The sequence below is a fragment of the Bos grunniens genome, chromosome 2 (genome assembly GCF_055505025.1).
Source record: "Bos grunniens cultivar Pamir isolate PY7600 chromosome 2, Bosgru_T2T1.0, whole genome shotgun sequence".
Taxonomy (NCBI): Eukaryota; Metazoa; Chordata; class Mammalia; order Artiodactyla; family Bovidae; genus Bos; species Bos grunniens.
Window position 1 is genome coordinate 116,871,769 of NC_141166.1, and position 22,856 is coordinate 116,894,624.

At 41.7% G+C, this 22,856-nt stretch overlaps 1 protein-coding gene across 9 annotated transcripts in view; it reads right to left on the bottom strand.

Moving 5' to 3' along the window:
* Window positions 1-12,866: 12,866 nt before the first annotated feature.
* Window positions 12,867-22,856, bottom strand: part of LOC147378618 (uncharacterized) — a 210,410-nt gene continuing 200,420 nt past the window's right edge. For 8 of the 9 annotated variants that reach the window (XR_015152954.1, XR_015152956.1, XR_015152963.1 and 5 more), the window contains one exon: window positions 12,867-18,490. Coding sequence is in view for 1 of the 9 variants with exons in the window: in XM_086371070.1 (XP_086227196.1) it covers window positions 18,457-18,490 (34 nt within the window). In the remaining 8 variants the exon portion in view is untranslated. Of the gene's footprint in view, window positions 18,491-19,824; window positions 19,937-22,856 lie in introns of all 9 variants that reach the window. The other variant, XR_015152964.1, reaches the window with a different exon arrangement.

The window sequence follows — 22,856 nt, forward strand, 5'->3', positions numbered from 1 at the left end:
TGTCATAGATTTTGAAAGGGTTTTTATTTATTTATTTTAAAATTTATGTATTTTTTATTGAAGGATAATTGTTTTACAGAATTTTGTTGTTTTCTGGAAAACCTCAACATGAATCAGCCATAGGTATACATATATCCCCTCCCTTTTGAACCTCCCTCCCATCTGCCTCCCCATCCCAACCCTCTAGCTTGATACAGAGCCCCTGTTTGAGTCTCCTGAGCCATACAGCAAATTCCTATTGGCTATCTATTTTACATATGATAATGTAAGTTTCCATGTTACTCTTTCTGTACATCTCACCCTCTCCTCCCCTCTCCCCATGTCCATAAATCTATTCTCTATGTCTGTTTCTCCACTGCTGCCCTGTAAAGAAACTCTTCAGTACCATTTTTCCAGATTCTGTATGTATGCATTAGAATATGATATTTATCTTTCTCTTTCTGACTTACTTCACTCTGTATAATAGGTTCTAGGTTCATCCACCTCATTAGAACTGACTCAGATGTGTTCCTTTTTATGATTAATATTCCATTGTGTATATATACCATGACTTCTTTATCCATTCATCTGTTGATGGACATCTAGGTTGCTTCCATGTTCTAGCTATTTTAAGTGGTGCTGCAATGAACAATGGGATAAACGTCCTTTTCAATTTTGGTTTCCTCAGGGTATATGACTAGGAATGGGATTTCGGGGTCATATGGTGGTTTTATTCCCATTTTAAATGGCTCATGTGTTAGTTGCTCAGTCGTGTCCAACTATTTACAACCCCATGGACTATAGCCTGCCAGGCTACTCTGTCTGTGGGATTCTCCAGGCAAGAATATTGGAGTGGGTTGCCATGCCCTCCTCCAGGGGATCTTTCAGACCCAGGGATTAAACCCAGGTTTCCTGCATTGCAGGCAGATTCTTTACCATCTGAGCCACCAGGGAAGCCCAAGCGTCCCATATTTATGTTCAAAAATGAAGGGAAAGGGAATTTAAGAAGCTGCAAAGAGTTGAACGTGTGGATGCACAGGAAGTCTGGGATTCTCTTGAACTAACTCTTCAAACACAATCAACAAAATGAAATGAAATCACACACCATGGGTTATTCCAAATATACAGAGCTCTAAGGCTGCTTGCATAGTCTGACAGTGACGGAATTTGAAGGGGAAATCGGCAGCTGGAGAGAAACAGGTAATAAAATAATCTACTGCTGCTGCTGCTGCTGCTAAGTCACTTCAGTCGTGTCCGACTCTGTGCAACCCCATAGATGGCAGCCCACCAGGCTCCCCCTTCCCTGGGATTCTCCAGGCAAGAACACTGGAGTGGGTTGCCATTTCCTTCTCCAAGGCATGAAAGTGAAAAGTGAAAGTGAAGTCACCCAGTCGTGTCCGACTCTTAGCGACCCCATGGACTGCAGCCCACCAGGCTTCTCTGTCCATGGGATTTTCCAGGCAAGAGTACTGGAGTGGGATGCCATTGCCTTCTCTAATAAAATAATGTAACTGAATTCTTAAATGGCAGTTTCTAATTTTTAAAATGTAAATATGGGTGTCCATTTTCTCAACTAAATTGAAGAGGTTACCTAAAAGGTCCTCTTTAGCATTACTACCCTGAAAATATAATACTAAAGACAACATAGAAAATACTGCTCTTGAAAATTATGAGAAGAGGTTATAGGGAGGATTTTACAACAAAAAGTTATAACAGGAAGATGGAAACATAAGCAGGATATGGTAAGATGCCACAGGAGAGCAATCTTCCCTTCTCTCATGCTCACACACTCTGGGGCTCATCAGGGCTGGAAGCAGACAGTATCGGGTTTGGTGCTCAACAAGGACACATATTGCAAGTAAAAGGTGGCTCAGTAGTGAAGAACTTGTCTGCCAATGCTGGAGATGCAGGAGATGTGAGTTGGATCCCTGGGTCAGGAAGATCCCCGGAAGAGGAAATGGCAACCCACTCCAGTTTTCTTGACTGGGAAATCACATGGACAGAGGAGCTTGAAGGGTTACAGTCCATGGAGTTGCAAAGAGTCAGACAAGACTGAACCTCTGAACATACGGTTTAGTGACTTTAAATTTATGTGGTCCTTAAATGGAAGTAGATACAAAATGGAACATGGAAATAGATACAAAAATGACATTTTATTGTGCAAAAGTCTGCATGCTGACCCAAATTAAATAAAGTTATTGGGCTTTTATTCAAACAGATGACCTCCAAGAGAAATTCCAGCAGGGAGAGAATATACTGTGTATACTAAGGCAAAAGCAGCCTCTCTGAAAGCCAAAGGTGTGGCATGTCCGTGAGCTGCCCCAGGGAGCAGAGTTCAGCCCTTCCCAAGGGAGGCTGAGAAGTGTCTTGGGCCCCTCACCAGGCAGGCCCCACAAAGTCAGGCCTGTGCTGCCACCGCAATCTCTCCTTCCCAACCAGATGATTTTCCAAATGCTCTGAGAAAACATGCCCAGGTAGCTTTAGAGTCTCTGGGCTCTGCAGTTAAATGAAAACACTGTTAATAACCCAGGAGTGTGATAAAGGGGTGAGTGAAGATATATGGAAAGTTAGAGCTCTTTGAACAAAGGAGGGAGAACCCTGTGATTCCACTTTCTCTGTCTTCTTAGTTCCAAAAAGCATCATCTTCACAAATTCAAGAAACCTCTTCCTCATGCAGTAAAGGAAGTCAGCCTGAGCAAATCATCATCTTTACAGACATTAATCACCCCCCCGCCCTTCTGCCCCTTGAACAAAACATACGTGCCTTCTCCTTTGCTCTGTTAAGTTGTCCTTCTTGAGAACTCCCTTCCTAAAAACAGCTGTTCCATGTCTCTACCATATTTCTGTTTCTCTTCTCTTCTTGACCTTGTAAACAAGCTATTGGCCTGGGATCAAATGGGGAGCACTGAGAAAGCATGAGGAAAGGAGAGGTACAGAAGTGTTCAGGACACCAAAAAGAAATGGCCAAATAATGATGCCCATGGGAGCCTATGCTAACACCCATAAAGACTCTGACTCCAGAAGGAGCCTAACTATCCCTGCAATGCTGCTTTGCAGATCAGGATCTGATACCCTCCCTTCCCCCTTGCAGATTGTAAAACTGGTTAAGAGTCCTCAACACACCATGTGTGATACTAGGAATGTGGATTATGGAACACAAAGAGAGGTGAATTATTCTTTGACATAAAAATGTAATTTTTTTCTCTTTAGTTTTCTAGATACTGGATTAAATTTTCATATTTTTTCCACTTCACTCTGCCAGATATTATCTGGTCAGTGAAGTCTTTATAAAGCATTTAAAATAGTGCAGACTTTGCATGGCAATTTAAACAAATATGCATCCTATGAGACATATATGCCATCAATCAAAATATGTCTTATCATTTTGTTAAGAGTAAGGAGACCTCTTGGAGAAGGCAATGGCACCCTACTCTTGCCTGGAAAATCCCATGGACGGAGGAGCCTGGTAGGCTGAAGACCATGGGGTCGTGAAGAGTCGCACACGACTGAGCGACTTCACTTTCACTTTTCCCTTTCATGCATTGGAGAAGGAAATGGCAACCCACTCCAGTGTTCTTGCCTGGAGAATCCCAGGGACAGGGGAGCCTGGTGGGCCACCGTCTATGGGGTCACACAGAGTCGGACACGACTGAAGCGACTTGGCGGCGGCAGCAAGGAGACCTCTAAGAATCTCAAAGCATTTTGTGATTATCACATTTTGAGAAGGGGACTAAAAAGATAATCTGAACAGCTAACATCAGAATTCTTCTTCAGGAGTAAACTATCTGCTTGGGAAAATCCCTCAATAAGCTGTGACTGGGAGATGATGAAACCCAGAGGACCCAGGAGCTAAGGTAGAAAAGGAGACATAAAGTTGCTCTTCAGGTGATGAAGGAGAAAGAAGAAAAGAAAACCAAAGGAGGACAGAGAAGCCAGGATGATGGCCTGAGACAGGGCAGGCAGAGATGATGAAACTAGTGAGAAATAATCTCCTATGGTAGGGAGGGTATGGGGGGGACTCTTTAGAAGAAAATGAATAAATTCAACTTGATGTATTCACTTAATATTATGATGTAAGTCCCTCCTGTGTCCCCAAAAGCCTCAAAGAAAGTGTATTGAATATGTCTTGGATTTTTTTTTCCTTTTGGTAGAAGTCAAAGAATGGATCCTATCCCATGTCACATTCTGAGGTGCTGGGGGTTAGGATTTCAGTAAAGGAAATTGATGAGGGAAAATAATTCTGCTTCAACGCATTGTTTCATGCAACATTGTACATGACTCTTAAATGCATATACAGAGTGAAAGACACCAGTCTCACAAGGCTATATAGTGTGTAATTCCATTCAATGATATTCTGGAAAAGCAAAACTGAAAGTACAAACAAAAGATCAGAGGTTGCAAGAAGTCGAAGGTGAGGAAGGTTACCCATTCTGCTAACCAGAAATGGGTAGCACACGGTAATTTTAGGGAACAGGGGGCATGGAGACCATTTGGTAACTTGATTATGGTGGTGTTTACATGACTCTCTGCATTTGGCAAAACTTACAGTAGACCAAATAATGAATATTCCTGCATGTAAATCAAAAATTAATTTTAAAAACTTGGGTTCCAAATTAGAAAAAGAAATGGTTTTAATTTAACAATCTGTCAATTTAGAGAAAGACCCACCTGTGGAGCAAATAGATGAGGTGTGGTTTGCCCCATGATAGCTCAGTTGGTAAAGAATCCACCTGCAGTGCAGGAGACCCTGGTTTGATTCCTGGGTTGGGAAGATCCCCTGGAGAAGGGATAGGCTACCCACTCCAGTATTCTTGGGCTTCCCTGGTGGCTCAGCTGCTAAAGCAACAACTGGTAAAGCCTGCAATGCGGGAGACCTGGGTTTGATCCCTGGGTTGGGAAGATCCCCTGGAGAAGGGAAAGGCTATCCATTCCAGCATTCTGATCTGGAGAATTCCATGGACTGTATAGTCCATGGGGTTGCAAAGAGTTGGATGTGACTGAGCAACTTTCATGTTCAGGCATGACCTTTCCACATCATTTTCATCTCTTCTCCTCAAACTGAAGAAATCATTATTAAGAAACAAGGTTCATTTTCTCTTTTCAGGGTTTCCTCCTAACACGAATTCTACTCAGAAAGTCAAGGTGTAGCTGTTTCCATAGGTTGGTCTCCATGGTGGGCTGGGAGCATGCATCCTGACTCTCACAGTCAGGAGAAAGGAACCACTGTCTGAAATCCTGAGCCTCAACTTCTGCTCTTCACCGAGGGGTGGGGCTCTAATTCCTGCTCTCTAGTTCCAGCTGCTCCCTTCTCCTTGTATCCTTTTTCCCCAAACTCCATAAATCGAGAAACTGTAGCTTTCCCATGCTCTTCCACACAGGGGAATCTGTTGTTTTGGTCATATTTATAGAAGGAAATGGCAACCCACTCCAGTATTCTTGCCTGGAGAATCCCATGGACGGAGGAGCCTGGTGGGCTACAGTCCACGGGGTCGCAAAGAGTCGGACACAACTGAACAACTTCACTTTCACTTTTCACTTTGATGCATTGGAGAAGGAAATGGCAACCCACTCTAGTGTTCTTGCCTGGAGAATCCCAGGGATGGGGGAGCCTGGTGGGCTGCCATCTATGGGGTTGCATAGAGTCGGACACGACTGAAGTGACTTAGCTTGGCTTATAGTCACGGTTATTTCTAGTAAATCATTTTCTGTTCATTCAAAGCATTGATAGGGCCATCTTTTATTTACATTTATTCATTTATACCTTGTCTACTTCCAAAAAGGTTCTGGGTGAAGTTGTTCAGTTGTGTCCGACTCTTTGCGACCCCGTGGACTGTAGCCCACCAGGCTCCTCCGTCCATGGGATTCTCCAGGCAAGAATACTGGAGTGGGTTGCCATTTCCTTCTATAAATATGACCAAAACAACAGATTCCCCTGTGTGGAAGAGCATGGGAAAGCTACAGTTTCTCGATTTATGGAGTTTGGGGAAAAAGGATACAAGGAGAAGGGAGCAGCTGGAACTAGAGAGCAGGAATTAGAGCCCCACCCCTCGGTGAAGAGCAGAAGTTGAGGCTCAGGATTTCAGACAGTGGTTCCTTTCTCCTGACTGTGAGAGTCAGGATGCATGCTCCCAGCCCACCATGGAGACCAACCTATGGAAACAGCTACACCTTGACTTTCTGAGTAGAATTCGTGTTAGGAGGAAACCCTGAAAAGAGAAAATGAACCTTGTTTCTTAATAATGATTTCTTCAGTTTGAGGAGAAGAGATGAAAATGATGTGGAAAGGTCATGCCTGAACATGAAAGTTGCTCAGTCACATCCAACTCTTTGCAACCCCATGGACTATACAGTCCATGGAATTCTCCAGATCAGAATGCTGGAATGGATAGCCTTTCCCTTCTCCAGGGGATCTTCCCAACCCAGGAATCAAACCAGGGTCTCCTGCACTGCAGGTGGATTCTTTACCAACTGAGCTATCATGGGGCAAACCACACCTCATCTATTTGCTCCACAGGTGGGTCTTTCTCTAAATTGACAGATTGTTAAATTAAAACCATTTCTTTTTCTAATTTGGAACCCAAGTTTTTAAAATTAATTTTTGATTTACATGCAGGAATATTCATTATTTGGTCTACTGTAAGTTTTGCCAAATGCAGAGAGTCATGTAAACACCACCATAATCAAGTTACCAAATGGTCTCCATGCCCCCTGTTCCCTAAAATTACCGTGTGCTACCCATTTCTGGTTAGCAGAATGGGTAACCTTCCTCACCTTCGACTTCTTGCAACCTCTGATCTTTTGTTTGTACTTTCAGTTTTGCTTTTCCAGAATATCATTGAATGGAATTACACACTATATAGCCTTGTGAGACTGGTGTCTTTCACTCTGTATATGCATTTAAGAGTCATGTACAATGTTGCATGAAACAATGCGTTGAAGCAGAATTATTTCCCCTCATCAATTTCCTTTACTGAAATCCTAACCCCCAGCACCTCAGAATGTGACATGGGATAGGATCCATTCTTTGACTTCTACCAAAAGGAAAAAAAAATCCAAGACATATTCAATACACTTTCTTTGAGGCTTTTGGGGACACAGGAGGGACTTACATCATAATATTAAGTGAATACATCAAGTTGAATTTATTCATTTTCTTCTAATGAGTCCCCCCCATACCCTCCCTACCATAGGAGATTATTTCTCACTAGTTTCATCATCTCTGCCTGCCCTGTCTCAGGCCATCATCCTGGCTTCTCTGTCCTCCTTTGGTTTTCTTTTCTTCTTTCTCCTTCATCACCTGAAGAGCAACTTTATGTCTCCTTTTCTCCTATTCTCCAGGGGATCTTCCTGACCCAGGGATCGAACCCAGGTCTCCCACATTGCAGGCAGATGCTTTAACCTCTGAGCCATCTGGGAAGCCCAGCTTAGTTTGATTTCATTAAATAAACATTTACTGAGTTCCTACTACATGCTAGGGGGCTGGGGATATGGGATGAAATCATAGTCCCTGCTCTCGAGATCCCCACAGACTAATTAAAGGACAAATGAGAGCACAGATGGAGAAGGCAATGGCACCCCACTCCAGTACTCTTGCCTGGAAAATCCCGTGGATGGAGGAGCCTGGTAGGCTGAAGTCCATGGGGTCGTTAGAGTCGGACATGACTGAGCAACTTCACTTTCACTTTTCACTTTTCTGCATTGGAGAAGGAAATGGCAACCCACTCCAGTGTTCTTGCCTGGAGAATCCCAGGCACGGCGGAGCCTGGTGGGCTGCCGTCTATGGGATTGCACAGAGTCGCACACGACTGAAGTGACTTAGCAGCATGGTCATAATACAGTGCAGTAAGGGTCCCGGCAGAGGAAGACACGGGCTGCTCCAGAACCTCAGAAAGTGAAAGTTGCTCAGTCATGTCCAACACTTTGTGACCTGATGGACTATACAGTCCATGAAATTCTCCAGGCCAGAATACTGGAGTGGGTAGCCAATCCCTTCTCCAGGGGATCTTCTCAACACAGGGATCGAACCCAGGTCTTCCATACCAGCTGAGCCACCACTCAGGGAAGGAGTGTAAATGCCTGCTTGGGAATCAGCAAAGGCTTCAGAGAGTTGGATCTCGAAATGTGAGCTGGAGTTAACCAAGAAGAGTGAAAGGGGGTGCAGAAAGGGTTGAAGTTGTTCTATATGGCTGGGACATATGTGGGACAAAGGAGGGAGAGGTTGCTGGGGAAAAAGGCAGAAACCCATCATGAAAGGCCTTATGCCTCTGTGAAGGAGTTGATCCAACAAGCAGGGGCATGGCGAGGTCAGATACAGAAAGGCCTCTCTGGCGGCTCTGTGGAGAACAGGTTGGTCCAAATGAACCTGGAGGCTTGGAAACTGGGGGACACATTTCTATAGCATTTCAGGTAAGAGAAAGTGAGTGGACCTACACAGATTCAGGAGATAAAGAAAAGACAGATTAAAGGCACAGCTGCAATCATTTGTACACTGTACTGAACAAGCCTGGGTGACATTCATCCACTTTAGCTGGATCTAAATCTACTTATTGATCTAAATACAATAAGTAGCTATTACATGGACAGTTCTCCCTTTTGATAGGAATGCACATTTTTCATTGTTATGTTAGGTCCTCATTTTCTATTTTGGAAAAGAATTGTTTAATATGAATGTGAGCTTTTTATATATGTAAAAAGTTTAACAGAATTATTCTGGGTAATGGAATATTGCACGTAAAGATTTACACACTTCAAATAGAAGTGCATTAGACATGTTAATATGCCTAAATGCACAAAAGGAATTTAAATATGATGATTAATTCATCACCTGTTGACAAATAGCATTTTATACGTAATGTTAGAGGAAAAATATTTTTCATGAAATGGCCAGTTCTAATAAATATGCCAAATGTGCTTGTAAATTAAAGGTGATAATGTTAGGCAGCACGTTATAAACCCTCTGAATTCAATCTACTCAAAGTGCTGTGAGTGCAAAAGAGAAGGGTAATAACACAGTGACAGAAGAAAGAGCTACAGCTAACTTAAGGGGGAGACGTTCCAGGTCTGAAGGCAAAGACACATGCATGGTTCGCCTCACCTGTTTTGCTTTCCTGATGCTGTAATTAATTTTCAGGAGGACATCACAAAACATGTGTTCCTGGGTAAAGCCCTAAATTCTCGGGCTTTATCACAGGCTGGGATAAAGGGTTTCTTTAGTCAGTGGCATTTTTCCTTTTAAGAGCAAGTTTCTGTTTTACAAACTAGGAGGGACTTCCCCGGTGGTCCACTGGTTAAGAATCTGCCTGCAAATGCAGGGGACATGGATCTGATCCCTGGTCCCAGAAGATTCTACATGCTGCCCGGCAACTAAGAGCTGGAGAGCCACAACGACTGAAGCTCGTACTTTGCAACAAGAGAAGCCACCTCAATGAGAACCCCTTGCACTTAGAGAAACCCCTTGCAATTAAAGAAAGCCCGTGCGCAGCAACAAAGACCTGTTTTACAGCTTAGTAAAATAAATAGATACATAAATACAAACTTTTAAAATAATACATTTATCTAAAAAATAAAATTAGGTATAACTTCAAACATCTCTATATTTGAGAGAATTTTTTGATTATTAGTTGCTTTTAGCTGCTGCTGCTGCTGCTGCTAAGTTGCTTCAGTCGTGTCCGACTCTGTGCGACCCCATAGACGGCAGCCCACCAGGCTCCGCCGTGCCTGGGATTCTCCAGGCAAGAACACTGGAGTGGGTTGCCATTTCCTTCTCCAATGTAGAAAAGTGAAAAGTGAAAGTGAAGTCGCTCAGTCAAGTCCGACTCTTAGCGACCCCATGGACTGCAGCCTACCGGGCTCTTCCATCCATGGGATTTTCCAGGCAAGAGTACTGGAGTGGGGTGCCATTGCCTTCTCCTGCTTTTAGCTAGTGATTAATAAATCTAATAAACAAACCAATAAAACTGGTTCCTGGGCTATTTTTCTTTTTGAAACAAAGGACTTGCCATACACTGTTACGACCATTACGAGACCAAGTATACAATGCATAAACTATCACTATGAAATGGAGTTCAAAAAAAAAAAAAGGCGGGGGAGGGAAATTAAGCAGTGTTTTAGTGTGAGCAGGTGACCTATTCTTTGATGTTAAGCTCATTATGTTTTCTTTTAAAATTCTTCACTGGAAGAACTTTAAAAAGATGGGACAACTCATCTTTTCTCTCTTCAGCTTCACAGAATTAAATTTGTTTAAAAGTTTATAATACACGAAGTTTGCTAGGATTTATCTGGATTTTTTTAAAAGAAAAATTTCTACTACCCAGCAGAAGTTATATATACCCTTTTATATCCACAAGACAGGATAATTGGTTTTTCATAACAATAATCATAAAGTATAGTAAGATTTTTCAGAATTAAAAAAATTTTTTTTCTTTTCTTTTGGAATTGAAGGATAGTTGATTTACATTGATGCAAGTGTACAGCAAAGTAATTCAGATATAGATAAGATAGATGACAGATGGATATCAGGGAATCTTTTTCAAATTCTTTTCCATTTTATGTTATTACACGATATTGAATATAGTTCCCTGTGCTATACAGTTCTTACTGTTAATCTATTTTTAATATGGTACTATGCATATGCCTTTTCATACTGTCCATGGGGTTCTCAAGGCAAGAATACTGAAGTGGTTTGCCATTGCCTTCTCCAGTGGACCACAGTCTGTCAGAACTCTCCACCATGACCCATCTGTCTTGGGTGGCCCTACCTGGCATGGCTCATAGTTTCGTTGAGTTAGACAAGGCTGTGGTCCATGTGATCAGTTTGATTAGTTTTCAGTGATTGTGGTTTTCATTCTATCTGCCTTCAGTCAGGTAAGAGGCTTATGGAAGCTTCCTGATGGGAGAGACTGACTGTAGGGGAAACTGGGTCTTGTTCTGATGGGTGGGGCCAGGCTCAGTAAATCTTTAATCCAATCTTCTGTTGATGGGTGGGGCTGTGTTCCCTCCCTGTTGTTTGACCTGAGACCAAACTATCGTGGGGGTAATGAAGATAATAGCCACCTCTTTCAAAAGGTCCTATGCATGCACTGCCACACTAAGTGTCCATGACCCAGTGGCATCACCGACTCGATGGACGTGAGTTTGAGCAAGCCCCAGGAGTTGGTGATGGACAGTGAAGCCTGGCGTGCTGTAGTCCATGGAGTCGCGAAGAGTCGGACACTTGCCATTCCCAACCTTCTAATTTTTCCTCCCTGATCCTTCCTCCTTCAGATCAGATCAGTCGCTCAGTCGTGTCCGACTCTTTCCGACCCAATGAAAGGCCTCGCAGCACGCCAGGCCTCCCTGTCCATCACCAACTCCCGGAGTTCACTCTGACTCACGTCCATCAAGTCAGTGATGCCATCCAGCCATCTCATCCTCTGTCGTCCCCTTCTCCTCCTGCCCCCAATCCCTCCCAGCATCAGAGTCTTTTCCAATGAGTCAACTCTTCGCATGAGGTGGCCAAAGTACTGGAGTTTCAGCTTTAGCATCATTCCTTCCAAAGAAATCCCAGGGCTGATCTCCTTTAGAATGGACTGGTTGGATCTCCTTGCAGTCCAAGGGACTCTCAAGAGTCTTCTCCAACACCACAGTTCAAAAGCATCAATTCTTCAGCGCTCAACCTTCTTCACAGTCCAACTCTCACATCCATACATGACCACAGGAAAAACCATAGCCTTGACTAGATGGACCTTTGTTGGCAAAGTAATGTCTCTGCTTTTCAACATGCTATCTAGGTTGGTCATAACTTTTCTTCTGAGGAGTAAGAGTCTTAATTTCATGGCTGCAGTCACCATCTGTAGTGATTTTGGAGCCCAGAAAAATAAAGTCTGACACTGTTTCCACTGTTTCCCCATCTATTTCCCATGAAGTGATAGGACTGGAGGCCGTGATCTTCGTTTTCTGAATGTTGAGCTTGAAACCAACTTTTTCACTCTCCACTTTCACCTTATCAAGAGGCTTTTTAGTTCCTCTTCACTTTCTGCCATAAGGGTGGTGTCATCTGCATATCTGAGGTTATTGATATTTCTCCTGGCAATCTTGATTCCAGCTTGTGTTTCTTCCAGTCCAGTGTTTCTCATGATGTACTCTGCATATAAGTTAAATAAACAGGGTGACAATATACAGGCCTGATGTACTCCTTTTCCTATTTGGAACCAGGCTGTTGTTCCATGTCCAGTTCTAACTGTTGCTTCCTGATCTGCATACAAATTTCTCAAGAGGTAGATCAGGTGGTCTGGTATTCCCACCTCTTTCAGAATTTTCCACAGTTTATTGTGATCCACACAGTCAAAGGCTTTGGCATAGTCAATAAAGCAGAAATAGATGTTTTTCTGGAACTCTCTTGCTTTTTCTATGATCCAGCGGATGTTAGCAATTTGATCTCTGGTTCCTCTGCCTTTTCTAAAACCAGCTTGAACATCAGGAAGTTCATGGTTCACATATTGCTGAAGCCTGGCTTGGAGAATTTTAAGCATTACTTTACTAGTGTGTGAGATGAGTGCAATTGTGCAGTAGTTTGAGCATTCTTTGGCATTGCCTTTCTTTGGGATTGGAATGAAAACTGACCTTTTCCAGTCCTGTGGCCATGGCTGAGTTTTCCAAATTTGCTGGCATATTGAGTGCAGCACTTTCACAGCATCATCTTTCAGGATTTGGAATAGCTCAACTGGAATTTTATCACCTCCACTAGCTTTGTTCGTAGTGATGCTTTCTAAGGCCCACTTGATTTCACATTCCAGCATGTCTGGCTCTAGGTGAGTGATCACACCATTGTGATTATCTGGGTCGTGAAGATCTTTTTTGTACAGTTCTTCTGTGTATTCTTGCCACCTCTTCTTAATATCTTCTGCTTCTGTTAGGTTCATACCATTTCTGTCCTTTATCGAGCCCATCTTTGCATGAAATATTCCTTTGGTATCTCTGATTTTCTTGAAGAGATCTCTAGTCTTTCCCATTCTGTTGTTTTCCTCTATTTCTTTGCATTGATCACTGAAGAAGGCTTTCTTATCTCTTCTTGCTACTCTTTGGAACTCTGCATTCAGATGTTTATATCTTTCTTTTTCTCCTTTGCTTTTTGCTTCTCTTCTTTTCACAGCTATTTGTAAGGCCTCCTCAGACAGCCATTTTGCTTTTCTGCATTTCTTTTCCATGGGGATGGTCTTGATCCCTGTCTCCTGTACAATGTCATGAACCTCATTCCGTAGCTCATCAGGCACTCTATCTATCAGATCTAGGCCCTTAAATCTATTTCTCACTTCCACTGTATAATCATAAGGGATTTGATTCAGGTTATACCTGAATGGTCTAGTGGTTTTCCCTACTTTCTTCAATTTAAGTCTGAATTTGGCAATAAGGAGTTCATGGTCTGAGCCACAGTCAGCTCCTGGTCTTGTTTTTGCTGACAGTATAGAGCTTCTCCATCTTTGGCTGCAAAGAATATAATCAATCTGATTTCGGTGTTGACCATCTGGTGATGTCCATGTGTAGAGTCTTCTCTTGTGCTGTTGGAAGAGGCTGTTTGTTATGACCAGTGCATTTTCTTAGCAAAACTCTATTAGTCTTTGCCCTGCTTCATTCCGTATTCCAAGGCCAAATTTGCCTGTTACTTCAGGTGTTTCTTGACTTCCTACTTTTGCATTCCAGTCCCCTATAATGTAAAGGACATCTTTTTTGGGTGTTAGTTCTAAAAGGTCTTGTAGGTCTTCATAGAACCATTCAACTTCAGCTTCTTCAGCGTTACTGGTTGGTGCATAGACTTGGATTACTGTGATATTGAATGGTTTGCCTTGGAAACGAACAGAGATCATTCTGTTGTTTTTGAGATTGCATCCAAGTACTGCATTTCGGACTCTTTTGTTGACCATGATGGCTACTCCATTTCTTCTGAGGGATTCCTGCCCGCAGTAATAGATATAATGGTCATCTGAGTTAAATTCACCCATTCCAGTCCATTTGAGTTTGCTGATTCCTAGAATGTCGACATTCACTCTTGCCATCTCTTGTTTGACCACTTCCAATTTGCCTTGATTCATGGACCTGACATTCCAGGTTCCTATGCAATATTGCTCTTTACAGCATCGGACCTTGCTTCACCAGTCGCATCCACAGCTGGGTATTGTTTTTGCTTTGGCTCCATCCCTTCATTCTTTCTGGAGTTATTTCTCCACTGATCTCCAGTAGCATATTGGGCACCTACTGACATGGGGAGTTTCTCTTTCAGTGTCCTATCATTTTGCCTTTTCATACTGTTCATGGGGTTCTCAAGGCAAGAATACTTGGTTTGCCATTCCCTTCTCCAGTGGACCATTCTGTCAGATCTCTCCACCATGACCTGCCCATCTTGGGTTGCCCCACAGGCATGGCTTAGTTTCATTGAGTTAGACAATGCTGTGGTCCTAGTGTGATTAGATTGACTAGTTTTCTGTGAGTATGGTTTCAGTGTGTCTGCCCTCTGATGCCCTCTTGCAACACCTACCAACTTACTTGGGTTTCTCTTATCTTGGGCGTGGGGTATCTCTTCACAGCTGCTCCAGCAAAGCGCAGCCAATGCTCCTTACGTTGGAGGAGGGGTATCTCCTCACAGCCGCCCTTCCTGACCTTCAATGTGGGATAGCTCCTCTAGGCCCTCCTGTGCCCGCGCAGCCACGGTATGGGGTTGGTCCTCCTGCCCGCCCCCGCTGGCCTCAGGCTTAGGGGGATGGGGTAGCTCCTCCCGCCTGCTGCCCCTGGCCTCAGGCTTAAGGGCGTGGGGTATCTCCTCGCGGCCGCCGCCCCTGACCTCGGACGCGGGGTAACTCCTCTCGGCCGCCGCCCCTGACCTCGGACGCGGGGTAGCTCCTCTCGGCCACCCCCCCTGACCTCGGACGTGGGGTAGCTCCTCTCGGCCGTTCCTGTGCAGTCGCAGTCTGGCACTCTTGGCCACTGCCCCTGACCTCGGACGTGGGGTAGCTCCTCTTGGCCACCTCTCTTCGGCATGGAGTCCTCCCAGCTTCTGCCCCTGACTTTGGACCTGGGGTAGCTCCTCTCAGCCGTGCTTTAGCGCCTATCGCAGCCACCTGCGCTTTCCCTTCCTCCTTAGGTAACCAAAAGTTTGTTTTCTATGTCTATGAGTCTATCCCTGTTTTGTAAACAGCTCATTTGTATCATTTTTTAAGATTCCACGTGTAAGTGATATCATATGATATGTGTCTTTCTCTAACTTACTTCACTTACCATGAAATTGCTCAGTCATGCCCGACTCTTCATGATCCCATGGACTACCTACCAGGCTCCTCCATCCATGAAATTTTCCAGGCAAGAGTACTGGAGTGGATTGCCATTTCCTTCTCCAGGGGATCTTCCCAGCCCAGGAATTGAGCCCAGGTCTCCCACATTGCAGGCAGACACTTTACTGTCTGAGCTACTAGGGAAGCCAACTTCACTTCGTATAATAATCTCTAGGTGCATCCATGCTGCTGCAAATAGCATTATTTCATTCTTTATATGGCTGAGTAATATTCTATTGTATATATCCTTGTTGTTCAGTTGCTAAGTGGTGTCCGACTCTTTGCAACCCCATGGACTGTGGCGCACCAGGATCCTCTATCTTCCAATATCACCCAAAACTTGCTCAAATTCATATTCATTAAGTAGGTGATACTGTCTAACCATCTCATCCTCTGCTGCCCCCTTCTCCTTCTGCCTTCAATCTTTTCCATCATCAGGGTCTTTTACCTCTTCCCATCAGGTGGCCAAAGTATGGGAGCTTCGGCTTCAGCATCAGTCCTTTCAATTAATATTCAGGACTGATTTCCTTTAGGATTGACTGGTTTGATCTCCTTGCTATCCAAAGGACTCTCAAGAGTCTTCTCCAACACCACAATTTGAAAGTATCAATTCTTTGGTGCTCAGCCTTCTTTATGGTCCAACTCTCATATCTGTACACGACTACTGGAAAAACTAGAGCTTTGACTATATGGACCTTTGTCAGCAAAGTGATATTTCTGCTTTTTGATGTGCTGTCTAGGTTTGTTATAGCTTTCCTTCCAAGGAGCAAGTGTTTTTTTAATTTCAAGGCTGCAGTCACTGTCTGCAGTGATTTGGAAACCCAGGAAAATAAAATTGTCACTGCTTCAACATTTTCCCCTTCTATTTGCCATGAAGTAATGGGACTGGATGCCATGATCTTAGTTTTTTGAATGTTGAGTTTTAAGCCAGCTTTTTCACTCCCGTCTTTCACTCTCATCAAGAGGTTCCTTAGTTCCCCTTCACTTTCTGCCATTAGAGTGGTATCATCTGCATATCTGAGGTTGTTGATATTTCTCCTGGAAATCTTGATTCTAGCTGGGGATTCACCCAAACTGGCATTTTGCATGATGTACTCTGTATACAAATAAGCAGGGTGACAATATACAGCCTTGACGTACTCCTGTCCCAATTTTGAACCAGTCCAGTGTTTCATGTCCAATTCTAACTTGCTTCTTGGCCCACATACAGATTTCTCAGGAGACAGGTAAGCTGGTCTGGTATTCTCATCTCTTTAAGAATTTTCCATAGTTTGTTGGGATCCACACAGTCAATGGCTTTAGCATAGTCAGTGCAACAGAAGTAGATGTTTTTCTGGAACTCCCCTGATTTCTCCATGATCCAACAGATGTTGGCAATTTGATCTCTGGTTCCTCTGCCTCAAGCTGTACAAACCCAGCTTGTACATCTGGAAGTTCTTGGTTCATGTACTGCTGAAGCCTGATTGAAGGATTTTGAACATTACCTTGCTAGCATGTGAAATGAGCACAATTGTACCTCAACCTAGACATCTCCTACTTGGCCACGTCCAATTTACCTTGATTCATGGACCTAACATTCCAGGTTCCTATGCAATATTGTTCTTTACACCATCGGACTTTAATTTTCACCACCAGGCACATCCACAACTGAGAGTCGTTTCCACTTTAGCCCAGCCACTTCATTCTTTCTAGAGCTATTAGTAATTGCCCACCACTCTTCCCCAGTAGTATATTGGACACCTTACAACCTGGAGTGGGGCGGGGGCGGGGGGGGGGTGCGGCATCTTCCAGTGTCATATCTTTTTGCCTTTTCATACCGTTCATGGGGTTCTCACAGCAAGAATCCTGGAGTGGTTTGCCATTTCCTCCTCCAATGGACCACATTTTGTCAGAAGTCTTCACTATGACCTGTCTATACTGCATGGCATGGCACATAGCTTCACTGAGTTATGCAAGTCCCTTCACCATGACTAGGCTGTGATCCATGAAGGGGCATTGTATATATATGCCACGTTTAAGTTGTTTCGATATCTTGGCTGTTGTAAATAGTGCTGCTATTAACATTGGGGTGCATGCATCTTTTCAAATTATAGTTTTCATCTTTTCCAGATATATACCAGGAATGGGATTGCTGGATCATACAGTAAGTCTATTTTTAGTTTTCAAAGGAACCTCCATACTGTTCTCCATAGTGACTGCACCAATTTACATTCCCACCAACAGTGTAGGAGGGTTCCCTTTTCTCCTCACCCTCTTCAGCATTTATTATTTGTAGACTTTTTGAGGATGGCCATTTTGACTGCTGTGAGGTGATATTCATTGTAGTTTTGATTTTCTGCAGAATCTTATAAAACATTAAAGCAATATATTATGGGAGGTACCATTTTAGAGTTAGCATATTTTATCATAATTTGAAAAGTGTCTGAGTATTGAATATACATATCAATGTTATTTTTCAGAACAATTGATTCAACAGGCATGCAAGTAATAAAGTTTGAGCAGCTGGTCAAGGACACATCTGTTAAGTGTGAGAGACTTGATTTGGAATTCCAGTCCTGCTTTTTTATTAACAAGTGATTGCCTCAGTTTCCTCATCTGTAAAACAGGGTTACATTAGTACCTATCCTATAGTGTTGTCATGAGGGTACCAGATCATATAGTGGAGCATTTAGCACAAAAATAGGCACAAGATATACACTCTAAGGGAGTAACTAATATATTATTTTGAGTTTACTGACTATTGTGGGAAGCACATGATCATCAGGCATGTTGTTAGGGAGAAGCTGAGCAAAAATATTCTCCAAAAGGCTCAACACAAGAAGGGTCACTCTGAATTATCAAAGAAAGGAGGGAAAGAGAGAAGGAAGAAATGAAATGCTCATCTCAAGGCCTAAAATAATTAGAAAACAATGGTTGCTCTGAACAAAAGGATAAATTTCTCTAAAGGGAAGAGAGTATTACTTTAATATAGTATTAAAGAAAGCAACAGTCCACATAAACAAGTGTTTTGAAATGAGTCTTTAAAAAAAAGAAACTAAGAAAGGAAATGCCCAGTCCCAAATTCACCTAGAATTGCCAAGGTCACTGTGATTTTGGTGAGGAAAGCATCTGGGGTGTAGAAGGGAGCAGGGCAGGGCTGCTGTGCAATGCAGGTCCAAGGCACCATCCACAAAAGACACTACAGAGAGACCGTCTCCTCCTCTCGCTTCAGGCTGTTAAGTGAACAGAAATGGAAGAACCGCTGTCACTATAGCTTTTCACTAGCTTGTTTATTTACCCGTCAAGAACCATAAGGACCTTTACTGCATAAAATGCCAAGTGTGGTGGTAATTGACACCAAACGATCCATGTCTACCAACAAATAAAAGACTAAAGTAATAAACATAGAGAGATGAGTGTTTAATGACCTTCAACAAATTTTTATTGTAAGATCCATAACAGTTAACTATATACACTGACATCTCTGGCCTCGAGCAGTCTCCGTTTTCAAAGTCAGAGGAAGAGGCCCAAATCCTGCTTCACTACAGTGGCTCATGAAAACTGGCTCAAAGGTATCAGCCTGGAATGGCTTGCCAAAACTGTTCAGGTCCCTGAGACTCCCATCATGTCCATAAAATTAGAATTTTTCACCTTGAGTGCCACCTCCCACCATACCCTACCCCAACACAATCCATTAACTCCTTCCATAGCAGGATAAAATACTACAGTCAGCAGATACTCTTTCACTTCCCCAAACTAAGATATTCATGTGAAACATAATAAATGCCATCATTCAAGATGCAAGAATGTTTTCTAATACAATAAATGCTTTCTAAATTCTTGTCTATGATAGCTGTTTTGGATACTAAATAGAAAAAAGATGGTTTTAATTTTTTATGTTTTCAAAGATATTAATTAAATTATAATGTTAGTTTAAAAAAATTTCAGAGGCTATGAATTCAATTGACCATGGCAAAGAAGATTGGTAGAGGAATATCAGTTTAGAGGAGAAGACAAAATCAGCTTGGTACCTCAAAATCTTCAAAATCACTTTTATAATGATGTAAGCTTTGGGCTTAAGCATGACCCTAATTTCTTGTGATTAACAAGTTTCTATAATTCAGGGAAGGAACTCTCCAAACACTGGATAAAACTGAGGTAGAAGTTCAGAGTTCTGGACTTTGACTTTAGTTATTTTTTTTGTTTGCCAGAATAAGATGTTTCTTTAGGAAATGCTCCTTCTAATATGTGCTTCAAAGAGGAGTGGCTGTTTTCTAATAGATCATATGTCCCACATAATGTGGGTCTAGGACCAGCTATCCCACTAAATCTGAGCCAATCATTAAGCAAAGCCCTCTGGTCAGCGTTGGTCCAGGGGATGGCACTTAATCCTAACAGATCAATCAGAGTTCTTTCTGGGCTATTTTTACCTTGAGATAAGGACCAGTCTTAGTGCCTCTTTGCCTCTCTGGGACTGAAATGAAAAGTAGGCGTCTACTAGATACAGGTTAATAGGTCCAAATCATGTAAAAGAAACTGGTTTTCAGTAAAAGACGAAGATACTGACATTCAGAAAATAGCAGAGCAGGATAAGGAATGCAAATAGAAGATGCTGGTAACATCCCAATCACTGGATCCAGCTGTTCTCCTCCTTGTAATCTGATTATATTATATTTCCACTGAAATAAAATAATTGTGAAGAGATAAGTTGTTTTATATATTTATTACCTTGTTCTTAATATAACTTATTTAATTGCAAGTGTATATAATTTAATTTTTAATGATTGTTTTGTTTAGCAATGGGCTTCACTGATGGCTCACCAGGTAAAGAATCTGCCTGCAATGCAGGAGATACAGGAGACTCAGGTTCAATCTCTGGGTTGGGAAGATGGCAACCTACTCCAGTATTCTTGCCTCAAAAATCCTGTGGACAGAGGAGCCTGGCAGACTACAGTCCAAAGGGTGGCAAAGAGTCAGACCCTACTGAGAGACTAAACCTGCACGCACTGTTTAACAATCAGCTTGCAAATTCCTATTTAACCATCAGGTCTGATAAGAGATGGATGATGCAAGCACACACCTGGACCTTGGTAATCTTAATTAGCTGAAGTTTTTTTCATACTAAAATTTTAAATTCTTGTATAGTTAGAGCTATCAAAACTTTGTGAGTTTTGCCTTTAGTATTATATTAGGAAAGTTTTCTCTTAATAGAGGATTATAAAAACATTCATATTTTACTCCAGCATCTTCAGCTGTCCATGATAAAATAAAACAAAACAAAAAATCTTTATCTGAAATTCATGTACACATAAAGTATGATTCCCCAGGTGGCTCAGTGGTAAAGAACCTTCCTGCCAATGCAGGAGACATGGGTTTCATCCCTGGATCGGGAAGATCCCCTGGAGAATTGATAGGCCTAGAACAGGATGATCAAATAGTTGGCTTAGAAACCCCATTCGAGAGTTAGAGATAGAGAGGGAACTTTAGGGGGCTTTGGGAGACCACAATAAGATTAATGATCACTGAAGAAAGTAAAGGGAAAATTCTGAAACAATGTGGGCTTGCTTGACTCATAAAGCAAAACAAGTCACTTACTATCAAAGTCAGACTGGCTTGCTTAACCAGAAAATCAAGCTAACTTGCTTAGCAACAAAACCATGCAACAGATGCATGGGACATGTCCCAAGAACAATAAAACAATGGTGGTATGAGACCTACATTCTTCCCAGTGAGCTCAGTAAGTTAATAACCCCCAAGACATGCTCTTTGGCTCTTCAGGCATATTCGTGGCACAATGCCTCCAAAACAATAAAGCAATAATAGAAAATAAGGCCTACAACCTGCCCAGTGGTGTCATCAAGTTAATGACCCCCAAAGCATACTCTGTGCATACAAAAAAACAATCATTTATGCAAAGGTTGACTTTTCAAAATGAAAGACCCTCATTGTACTGAGACCTGAAAATATTTTTCCAAAGTTCTATGACAGTCCTGGGCCTGACCATATAGGGGCAAGAAAACTTCCCCACTCTACCTGGGAGAGGAACTGATGATGGAAACATGACGTCTACTCAAGAAAGAAAAGGATCTTCTCCCTCTCCCCTATCTTCCTCTGATTATAAAAATGTAACCCACTGAGTACCCAGGGCAGTGCAATGCTTACCTGACCACTTGTGAACTTTATAAATATCCTAATAAATCACTTCTCATCTATCAGTTTGCCTCCTGCTGAATTCCTTTCTGCATTGAGGCATAAAGGACTGTGGTGCCAGAGCTCTTTGGAGCCCTGGAAACAACACCTAACAGTTTCAGAAGGAAATAGCAACCCACTCCAATATTCTTGCCTGGAAAACCCCATGGAGAGAGGAGCCTGGCAGGCTATAGTCCATGGGGTTGCAAAAGAGTAGGATACAACTTAGCAACTAAACAACTACAACAATGAGATAAAGACCTAATCTTTTCCTCCTAAATGTTAAAATGTTGTCATAATACCTTTTATTTGAATAAACCATCATACTTTACCTTTATAATAATCCTGATGAATACTTGGATGTGTTCCCTGGATTTCTGTTCTTGCCCATTGATTTATCTGTATTTTTAAAGACTAGAATCACACTGTTCTAATAAGTGAATCTTTACATTTTTATATCCTTTAAAATATCTCTTTCATTTCTCTTTTAAATCTTTCTGAGCTATTTTTGCGTGAATTACATAATCATTTTTGTCAGGTTTCAAAAAAAATCCCATTAGGATTTTGACTGCATTTATATTAAACTTTTTGCCTCTTCACAATATTGAATCCTTCCAAGAACATGCTATTTTATATCTATAGCTATATGCTTATAATTATATCTCAATTTATTCAAGTCCCCTTTTATTCTTGCAGTTAAGTTTTATATATATACATAATACATACATATAAATTTTTAAATTTATGTTTTGTACTTTTCTTATTGCTTATTTCTACAAATTTTCTATTCTGTTGTTTCCATATTCTATTGTTAGTGAAATTTCTCATTTTAATCAATCAGAAATTTTTATTTAAAACTACAAAAGAGTCAATTTGAAAGGCTATTGTTTTGTTTTGTTTACATACTTATAACTCAGCTTTCTGGCTTTCGTACTAATTCTAATAGTTCTTATTTGGTTCTTATCTACAAATAAATATGCTTTTACTTTATCTCCAATTTTTATAGCTCCTTTTTCCTTGCCTTGTCTGATTGCATGGGCTATGACTGCCAAACAATATTGAATAATAATGATAAAAATGGACATGATTATCTTATTTTCTCTTTATGCAAATTTATATAGCTTTTGCCTTTAGATAAATACTTTTTATTATTTTAGAGTCATTTCATTATAATCTCATACAGCTAAAGGATTTTATTGATTGAATATTGATTTTTATCAAATGTTTTTCTGCCTTACGAGATTTATACTGTTTTCCCTTTATTTTTTAACAAATCTTATAATGTTGACATATTCTTTTATTCCTGAAGCCTCCTTAGCCTTAAGTTATTTTTTAATATTTGATTTAATTGTAGCATGATGACTTTCACAGAACAGATACAAAAAATACTGATTGATTTACTGGCTAATC